Here is a 10865-nt window from a genome sequence, read left to right on the forward strand (position 1 = left end):
GTGCCGGCGAGGGACGGTGGCCGGTGGCCGGCTAGGCGCAGCCCGGAGTATTATGAGGTGTTGGTGAGGAGTGACCGTCTCCGACAGAGGCAGCGGCTTGGTGGGGCTAGGTATTCGATGCTGTATCCAGCCGAGGGGAGCGAGACTCTCTCTCTAGGAAATGATTTTGGATGGTGAGTTCATTCGGGTCGTTATTTTGATCTCTGTTGGAATATTGTTTTTTTTTACTGGTAGGGAGAGAATTTAAAGAAATTTATAATGTGTTTTTATACGAAGTAAAATTTTGGTTGGAGGGGTAGTTGGGAGAGATCTTCTGCATTCTGGAAATTGAAGCTGAAATTTGGTTTTGTTATTGCTTTGCTTTTGTTAATCGTGGCATTATTAGTCAAATGCTTGAGGTCACTGAAATTTTGCTTGAATTTTCAGTAGATTCTAAATCTACCAGAGCCATCTCGAGTGAAATTATGGGCCAAATTTGTTGGAAAAAAATGGATTTATGATTTGAATCAATTTGAATTACATGGTATCATATATGAATACTATACATACACGAACGCATTCATGTAAATGCAACTTTTTGTGATTGTTTAATTTTTACTTTTTCTTAAAGAATAAATATGATTATATGTTCTCTGTACTATTTAATGTGAGATAAGTTTGTGTTTGATTGAATTCTACTGTTAGCTATTGTTAGAAGAATGGCAGTGATAAGCATTACAATGTGGTGTGGAAATAAGAAGTGGTGTTTATCTTGAGGGAATGTCTGGAGGGAATCTTCTGTTTTTTTATGGTAGCATGGAAAAGAAGTATTTTTTGGCTTTAGATATTTATATGCGAGCTCTGTCATTTCATTAATGATTCGGTATCATTAAGGGTGGAATTATTTAGCCAAACTAAAAATTTATTTTTCGCTGAAAGCTGCTTTGAATCTTGAGTGAATTCTAAATCTACTCACTTGAATATTATTTGAATCTCCTTGAGTTATGTATTATTATGTAAGAAGAATTTTTAAATTGAAACACCTTCACACATATAGTTGTTTGTAATTTTTAGAATTTTTAATATTTGCTTCTATTCAAGATTATATATTATTTTTAAAATAAAAGTTTGGTGTATAGTTTGTATGTTATTTAATTTCAAATTTTTAAAAGTTTAAATAAAAAATATCATTTAAATTATGCATCAATAAGTTTGAACTAACTCAATCAACTTTTGAGTCAGCCTAAAATCATATTATTTCTAAATTGCATTTTGGCTATGAGATTTTTTTTTTACATGTCAATCCGAAGTAAAAAAATTCTACTTCAAACCAACCGTTTAACACTCAAACTCAATTTGATGGTGCCTCTATATTATGCATTTATGCTTATACTTTTTTTAATGCAACCATTGATAGTTGTAGGTACCAGCAATGTGTTGCCTTTAGGTGGTTCTGGTTAAGAGATTATTAAAGCCTTCTTGTAGTTAATGAAAAGGTATTTCCAGAGTTTAGCAGCATGTTTTTTTATAGCATATTTGAAGGGTTTTTATTTAATTTGTTGTGATTTTGTTTTGTGTGTATACAATTAGATTTTTGAAAGGAGTCCCTATTCTCTTTGTACTAGGAAATGGTCCAGCTAGCAAATTTTAGGTAAAGGAGATTGTAGTCTTGGTTAGGGGTGACAAACTGAAGCACTTTGATGTTTTAGGGCAGCGATTATTCTCTTGTACTTTACGCAAGCGATATCTGAAAATCAAATAGGCACAACACAATTTCTATTAATTATATTTTTAATAAAATTTCTTCAATAAGTACTTTAGTTTATCCGATATTTTTCATCTTTAAGAGGCCTCTATTTTCAGGCATGCTTCCTTTATTTTGAAGTGGCTGATCACATGTAGATTTTTTGACCAAGCAAATAATCATTTGTCTCTTCTCATGTTCATAAACAAAATTACGAGTTGTCATGTTAACTATCAACCAAAGCAATGCTAATTAGCAGTGGTGGAATTAAGTAATTTGGTTAAGCTTAACCCACCCTGGAATTTGAGGTTTCTCTATAAATAATAGAGAATTTATTATTTTTCTATATAATTTAAAAAGTTTAATAATTTTTCCCGCTCTCAATAGATTTTTTTTCCAAAAATATGTATGGTCATTTTACCTACCTTTAAGAATGAAGCTGGTATCACAGTTGTATATTAACCATCGGTACATTATATTTTTGAAAACCATTTCCTACTTTAAAAATCAATAAATTCACATGATAGATTAATAAATTATTCACTTCACACTTTTTAATTTTTTTTATTTTGATATATTTTATTTACTTTGGCTCTTGTATGAAATATAATCCATCTTATTGTTGAGTGCTTTATTTCGGGAGCATGATCTTGATTGTTTAGCTGAGATATACTTTCAACTTTTTTTCTTGTCTGCACGTAACTTCAAAATGGTTTTTAAGTTCAATACTTCTCTATCAGCTGCTGCATAACTGTCCGATGTGATCTTAAAGTCAAACTTGATCTATTATTCATTTTGATTACAGGTTGCATTACACATGGGTTGATGTTGGCACTCCAAATGTTTCATTTTTAGTGGCATTGGATGCTGGGAGTGATTTGTTCTGGGTTCCTTGTGATTGCATACAATGTGCTCCCCTATCTGGCTATCATGGTAGTTTGGTAGGCTTTATATTTGTGTTATGATTAAGATATAATTTATTTTGTTTCTTTATATGAAGTTAATATTTTGATGTTTGTCTTCCATTTTGATTTAAATTTTATTTTTGCTTCACTCAGTTTTTATTTCCTTAAATGCAGTTTTATGTAGTAAAAGTCATCATGTTATCTTCAAATGTTGATTGTTCTTTTTGAATAATATGATCATGCTCAATATTATATAAAAAGGAGAATGCATAATGTGTTTAGCAATTGCCAGGCATTACAAATTGAATATGTTGCAAAGTTTGCTAATGGTCTTCAAACTTTATTGAATTATCATCATTAGCCTTGTCTTAACTGTTTAGGATTTGGTTTATGCTTTCTTATATGATTTTTTCCGATCGAATAACAAAAGAATTTGCCAATTATAGCAGCATTTTTATACAGGTAGGGTTATGGAAGCATTTATAAGTTGTTAACTGGATTCAACCTTTTCCTTAAAAGATGAAATTGATTCCTTGGTGTGTATATTCTGCAAAAGGCCTTCTCATGGAAAAAATTGCAGATTATATAAACTCATCCTTCTTTGAACAAATATTTTGTGAAATCATGTTCTGGCAAGCAATTTGCATTGCAGTAGAAGTGTAGGCTTTTAGTGCGAAATTAGCTAAATTCTCTAGTTGCATATGAACAAAGAGTAAAAAATAAGAACACAACATTTTTATTAATCTTTTATTTTTGCAAGTATACAGTATGCAGGTTTATGCAATTATACTTTCCGAAAACATCACTCATTTAGCAACTTGTAGCATCTTGCAACTAAATAAACTGTAATTATTATTTTCATTAGGTCTCTATTTTCCAAGCAATGTTGGCCTTGACGGCATCCTCAGAAAAGTAGGATGGAGAGGAGAATATGAACAGAAAAAGGGATTTTTTAATTAAAAAATTATATGAAAATTTCACTTCAACACTATCTAAGTTTATAAATCTTATTCACCTCCTTTTCTCCATTAACTTGTCAAGCTAAGACTCCTGTACAATTCAAAACAAACCCCTAGTTTGCTTAAAATTACTTATTTCCCTTGCTATGTTTCTCTCTCTACTCAATATTCACATGAATGTCCTTCTGCCTCGTTGCCATGTCTTTTTCATGCTATCTTCTGCCGTTCTTCTTCGTCATATCATTCATTGGAAGTTGCCCTCCTTTGGGAGTCCTGCACTTTTCGGTTGTGAGGGTTCTATCAAATTTTCCTTCCTTTTCTAGAATGAATTTGCTATCTGGATAAAACCCCCAGAAGGCCATCGGATCAACTTTTTAGCTGAAACAAACAGAAATTTGGTCATTTATTTGCCGGCTTTTCCCAGTAAAGCACATTATTCTTTAATGTGCCTTATTGGGATCCACACATCAACTGGTAAGATTACACTTTCCTACAATTTACTGATTCATTTGTCTGCTACCCTTTAAAAATGTTAATTGAGACAATTCCTGGTTAGAAGTCAGCAACACTATGGAATGCGTTGATATATCTTTCAAATTTGGGGCATTTCCATACATACCACACAATTCCTTACATATCTAACATCTAAACATTACTTTTTTACTTTTATACCCGACAATCTTATATATCACATAAAAAATATCACTATTTTAACCTTTAAAAAGTGAAATGTATTTTTTCATGCATAGGTAAGGTGGCGTATTTGTAAAAATTTAAGTTTAAGTGTTAGATATGTAAATTCATAGGAATTAAGTTGTATATATGTAAATCTTCCTTCAACGTATTTAGTATCTGGAATGAAAAATGGCAGGATGAATTACTTTATTTCCAGGTTTCTTACCATTACAAACAAAGATAAGGAGGCTGTTCTACTGAAATTTCACTGTTGTTTCAGAACTTATTTCCAATGATTGATTGGCAGGTGCTCCCTGGTTTTTGGGGCATTTATTATGCAGGATAAAGAGCTTGGTATGTATAATCCAGACGAATCAAAAACGAGCAAACATCTTTCATGTAGTCACGAGCTATGTGCATTGGGCGGTAGTTGCAGAAGCTCGAAGCAACCGTGTCCTTATACTGTTAACTACTATTCAGAAAATACGTCTACATCTGGCTTACTAGTAGAGGATACCATGTATTTGACAAATTCTATTGGTCATGTATCAATACAAGCGCCTGTGATTTTTGGGTGGGTTTTATCATTGAGGTTTTAATTTGGAAAAAGTGTCAAAATGATCCGCTGACTCATTATAGGGACCTATTTTAGTCCAAAAGTACATAAAAGTGTTATTTTAGTTCCCATACCTTTTTAATGAGGGCAAAAATAGTCCGTTGTTTGGGACTTTTTCAGCCCTATTGAAAGAGTATGATAATTAATTTGGCACTTCTATCGACCCAGGGACTAAACAGACCCCATGTAATAGTCAAGGGACTATTTTGACGCTTCACTCATTTAATTTGTAAAGAACTATTTTAATGATGCCTATCTAATCTTATATCGAATCAACTGGTTTGTTTTCTTCTAAAAAATTCAGGTGTGGAAGAAAGCAAAGTGGTGGTTATTTAGCTGGTATTGCTCCTGATGGTCTTCTTGGATTGGGATTTGGTGAAATTTCTGTTCCTAGCCTCTTGGCTAAGGCTGGATTTGTGCGAAATTCATTTTCCATGTGCTTTAAAGGTGATGATTCTGGTAGAATATTTTTTGGCGATCAAGGGGTCTCCACTCAACATACCACTTCATTTGTCGCATTGGATGGAAAATAGTAAGTTACTTAAAATGATCCTTGAAGTTCAAATTAATTTGTCATATACGCATTAGCTTTTTTTTTGGTGCATTATAAATTTCAATGAATTACTACCCTTGGATTTTGAACTTGCCATTGCTCCTGGATTTTATTTTTTCATGAGGGGCGTGAGTTTTGGCCTTTGAAATTTTTTTGTTCAAGAATCACCCCAGGAATATTTTTTTTTTATTTTTTATAGTATATTCACTCATTATGCTGATGCCGACGTCAAGCAACTTTTTTGCGATATCTCGGAACCCTGCAGAAATGGAAGGCTGTGATCAATTCTACAATCATAGAATAATTGGATACCACGATTCCTACATGCTCCTGAACTGGAAATTGGGTTTCCGCAATCCCACAAATTTGATACACTTGGGAGACGTGGTTTCTATCCCGTAATTGAGCAAGCGTGATTCTCCCGCTGATCTGCCACCGCTAGGCCACTGTGGGCCTACCTTTTTTATTATTTTATTAGCATTAGGGTTTTTTTATAGTAGGGGGATATTTTTATTTTGTATTTTCTATTTTGGCTTTTATGTATTGTTATGTTATTTGGATATATTTTCTCTTAATTTTTTCTATCAGAGTGTTCTATCGTCGTATTTCTTTCAGGTGTTGTGTCTGTAGCCTGATAGGATTAAAATAGTGATCTCTCCTAATGTTCAAAGACCTTCGTCATCTAATGTGCAGCAAACTGCTGTTCGCAGTAGGAAAACAACTAATTTTTGTTCTGATTTGCTGTACAACTGTCAGCTGCGTCAAAATTTTAGCTGCCATCCATTCTCCTTATCTCGTTACCCTTTCTCCAACTTCCCTAACGCATTTTTGTATTCCTAAATACCTTCTAGGAGTTCTAGAACGGTATCATCTAGTATTAGAGCCCGACAAACATTAAAAATTTGGGGATTTGTCTTTCTTGTCATTAAAAAAAAAAATCACCATACCCAAATCATTTCTATTTCAATTCTCAGCCCTAGACTAACAATTAGTAAATCCAGCCTTTCTATCGCAACCAAAATTTCACCCTAACACCTACATCAAAACCTAAGCTCCGATCAAGCTTGATTGGCAATCCTTCATCCGTCGTAAATCTGATCAGGAGGAAAGGACGTCATGCCGCTAAGGAAAAACCCTAAGTGAGGTGTCCAAAAATTTAATGCGAAGTATATATAATGAAATATTTTCCAACTGCAGCAAATGCTCGTCGCCTTTGAGAGGGAGACAATTAGGTGAGTTCTTCTATAGCTACAATGGTGACTTGTCAAATCGAGAGGAAGAAGTGAATCCTTTTCACCTGACATTTTCTATAACAAAGAATTACTACCTTGATGATTCGACGTGAAATTGTAGAGGAGAAACTAGGTTTTTGGAGTGAAACTATCGGATATTGACGATCGCATGGATGTAGATGAATTTATCAAGGAGGTCCAAGCAATGAAATAGATTTTTTAAGTACAAAGATGTTCCCCGGGATAAAAGAGTTAAACTGACATCCATCCAGCTCATGAGAAACACTTCATTGTTATGGGAGAACTTGAAGATTCTTCAACAACAAGAAGGGAAAAGTAAAATCACCATATCATCTTAAGATAAAATAAGAGCTGCAACGCAAGTACCTACTAGTTCATTATTGACAAGACACGTTCTTGAGACTTCACCACTTAATGAAATAAAATATCTCAGTAAAAGAGTACACAACTGTGTTCAAGCAGTTTATGTTAAAGTGCGGGTTATTGGAGTTTGAGGAGAACATCATAGCTTGTTATCAGAGGGGATTGAGATCGTCCATTGGGATTGTAGTATTGTTGCAACGTTATTGGACATTACAAAATGTTCAGATCTTAGTCTTGAAGGTGCAGAGAAAACACAATATTATCAGCTCCACACCACTCTTCAAATAGGGTTCAACCATTGGATCGAGCAACCATGATACACCCTATGGAGCATCTATGTTGACCCCATCTGAAGAGAAATCAATCAAGAGTAGGGAAAAAATTGGATTCCACTAGCACCTTCAAATTCATCTCAGCCAATAAATGCTTCAATTGTCATGTCTTTGGCCACGTGACGTCTAATTGCCTAATCAGGAGGGTGTTCTCTTCACAAAGTAGGGAGCAATTGAAGAATTTGATAGTGACACATGAAAGAATGCAGAAGCCGGAGAGAAATCTTAACTTCTAGCTGACGAGGAAGAGATCTCAGTGAGTCAAGCTAAGCCCTTGGGAGAGACTCAAACAAGATTAACATTGGTTGTTTTAGAAGGTGGTGAGTCTGGGGAGATGATACCATAAAAGATATAATATTTGTTGAGGGAGTTATCAGATGCCTCAACTGCTGGTTTATCTCATGAGTGGTTACCACCGAGAGTGAGTCAACATGTCATAGACCTCATTCCATGAGTTTTCCCACCAAATTAACTCGCCTATGGTATGCAACCGAGTATGAGAAGATGAAAAAAAGGTTACACCCTTGATGATTAAAGGCTTGGTTCATGAGAGTATTAGCTTAGATGCAACTCCAAATTTGATTATGCCAAAGAAGGATGCCTATTTATTCTATCAGGACGTACTTCTGAATGACGCATGTCTTTTAGAGTTGCATAAAGTTGATGTGAACATTGATTTTGTAGTGGGATTGTATCCGACAAAACAATACATTCTTTGTTATGATGGTGGTTGATTTATTCTAGAAGCTTCTAGAGAATAAGAAGAAGCTCCTCATACTTGAGAAGAATGACGTTGATGTCAAGTAACTCTTTTGCGTTATCACGGAACCCTCTAGAAACACGAGACCACGATCAATTTTGCAACCGCAGAATAATTAGATACTGCGATCCATATAGACTCCTAAATTGGAAATTGGGTTTTCGCGATCCCGCAAACCTGATACGCTTGGGAGATGGGATTTCTATCTCGTAATTGATCTAGCGGGATTCTCCCGCTAAACTGTCATCGCTAGGCGATTGTGGGCCAACCTTTATGTTATTTTATTAGAATTAGGATTTCTTTATAACAAGGGACTATTTATATATATTGAATTTTCTATTTTGTTGCAAATTTTGTATGATTTTATGTTAATTGGAGATGTTTTCTTCTGACTGTTGTATCTTTGAATTTCTTTCTGGTGGTGTGTTTGAAGCTTAATAGAATCAAAGTGATGATCTCTCCTGGACATTTAAAGACTTCATTCATTGTCCAATGTGCAGCTAACTGCTGTTATCAGCATGAAAACTGGTGATTTTTGTTTAGATTCTCTATCTCAGTCATTCGCATTGTTCAGCCACCATCCATCCTCCCTATTGCATTACCCTTCCTCCAACCTCTCCAACATTTTTTTGTATTCTTAAACATCTTCTAGGAGCTCTAGAACGGTATCAAAATCATTATGCTCACCAAAAAATAAAAAAATAAAAAAAATAAATAAATAAAGGAGAGAGATCTTCTATCCTAATAACTTGTGCTAGTGCAAATGGTATGGATATTCATAAAAATTTTCAATCGCAGATTCTCAATGCATCTTTATTTTTTATTTTGAATTTCCTTGCCATCCTAACTGCATTACCTCGGTTTATTGTGCAATAATTCGTTGTTAGTAATGGCATTAATTTGTACTTTCAGATTTTCAGTATAATTGCAATTATCTATATTACTTTCCAATGATGAAGCATTATAATAGTTTCACAATAATCCTTTTTTTGCAGTATTACCTATATTATCGAAGTGGAAAAATTCTGTGTTGGAGCTTGGTGTTTTGGGAAAACTAACTTGCAAGCACTAGTTGACAGCGGTTCTTCTTTCACATTTCTACCTGAAGAAGTATACAAGAAAGTTACTCTGGAGGTATGCTTTTTCTGCAATCATTCCACCATTTCTGTTTCTCTGAAAGTTAATTTCTGTTCTGAAATTAGTTTGACAGGCAAATTAATGCTTCAAGGTTAGATTTTGATGATTCACCCTGGGAATACTGCTACACTGCCAAGTTAGTCCCATGCTGATAAGTCTTTGTTTTATAGTTTCATTGCTGATTTATAATAACTGATGACAAGAAGCCATATATAGGATATGGTTTTAGTTGCTGCTGATTTTAGTGTTTTTTTTTTTTTTTTTTGGTTTTTTGTTTCTTATGAAAACAGTGCACTTGAGGTGCCTCAGATTCCAGCTATCTCATTAACTCTTTCGGTGAATAAGAGTTTCGAAGTTATCAATCCTATCTTCTCAATTTATGACAAAGATGTATGTATATTGTTGCCTTGATAGTTTACTTATTCTCTGAACAATTAATTATAGTCATCGCTCGGACTAGTTAGCTTTTATTTTTGTGTTGAAAACTTTGAATCTGCATTTATCATAAACAAAATAGTTTAAAAGCCCCGAATTCAATAACCATGTTTGTGTGTTTGTTCCTTATATGATGGTTTAACTTTTCAATAAAATATCATATTAGAAATTTGGGAATATTTAGTTATCCTAAAACTAATGTTTTAATTGCGAAGGCAGCAGCCTTACTTGAAACATGAATGATGAGGCCCCGAGTTCTCTTAAAGCTCTGTTCTACACCTCTTGCAACATGAAAATTTGTCTTATTTTTTGTATTTATAAGTAGTCTATGTATTCCGAGGCATTCATCTATATACTTGTGAAGTTTTTTTTTCTTGAAAAAATTGATACAGGCCAGTTTTTAAGTGCCGATCAAATGATATAAATCATGCTTGTTATAGGGGCATGATTTGGCTGGATTTTGTATCGCTCTGCAATCTACAGCAGAAAGTATAGGAACAATTGGCCGTGAGTATCCTTATTAATCCTTAATACCAATTTCTGACTGAAGTCTCCTATTTTGAACTCCTTTGGCACTTAATTTCATCTCACTTATGTTTTTACTGACTAAATTATCTAAAACTGTGCAGAAAATTTTATGACAGGATATCATATGGTCTTTGACAGAGAAAATTTAAAGCTAGGATGGTCACGTTCAGATTGTAAGATATTCTCCTCTTGTATTATTTTGTCTTTATGGGATTATTTGTTGAATTAATTGCATTTTTCTGAAAATTCTGACATCGGAATACAGTATGGAGCCAGTTTTCTGAAACTGGCCCTACAAATGGGGCTGTAAACGAGCCGAGCCTGAGCGAGCTCAGGCTAGGCTCATGTTCGGCTCGTTCGAAATAGCTCGTGTTCGAAATCGGCTCGTGTTCGAAATTGGTTCGTAAACAGTGTGTTCGTGTTTGGCTCGATTTAAATATTCGGCTCGTGTTTGGCTCGTGTTCGGCTCGAAATTGGCTCGTTAAAATTAAATTGAAAAAAATAGATGTAAAGTGTGAGATTCAAACCTGGACCAAATATATACAAAATAAGGGATTAACCACATTACCACACGAGATGTTATGATTTAAACTTAGATATAAATATATATAATATATTATTATATA

The 10865-nt window shown here is 34.2% G+C and overlaps 1 protein-coding gene across 1 annotated transcript in view; it reads left to right on the forward strand.

Annotated features, from left to right (window-relative positions):
• Positions 1-15: 15 nt before the first annotated feature.
• LOC110025598 (aspartic proteinase-like protein 1) overlaps positions 16-10865 on the forward strand; it is a gene marked incomplete at its 5' end in the record, with an annotated part of 18753 nt that continues 7903 nt past the window's right edge. Inside the window, 9 exon segments of the mRNA XM_020726167.1 lie at positions 16-173; positions 2529-2664; positions 4604-4836; positions 5183-5410; positions 9135-9273; positions 9342-9412; positions 9567-9666; positions 10152-10218; positions 10341-10412. Coding sequence (XP_020581826.1) covers positions 16-173; positions 2529-2664; positions 4604-4836; positions 5183-5410; positions 9135-9273; positions 9342-9412; positions 9567-9666; positions 10152-10218; positions 10341-10412 — 1204 coding nt within the window.

Source organism: Phalaenopsis equestris, unplaced genomic scaffold (genome assembly GCF_001263595.1).
Source record: "Phalaenopsis equestris unplaced genomic scaffold, ASM126359v1 Scaffold000312, whole genome shotgun sequence".
Lineage (NCBI taxonomy): Eukaryota > Viridiplantae > Streptophyta > Magnoliopsida > Asparagales > Orchidaceae > Phalaenopsis > Phalaenopsis equestris.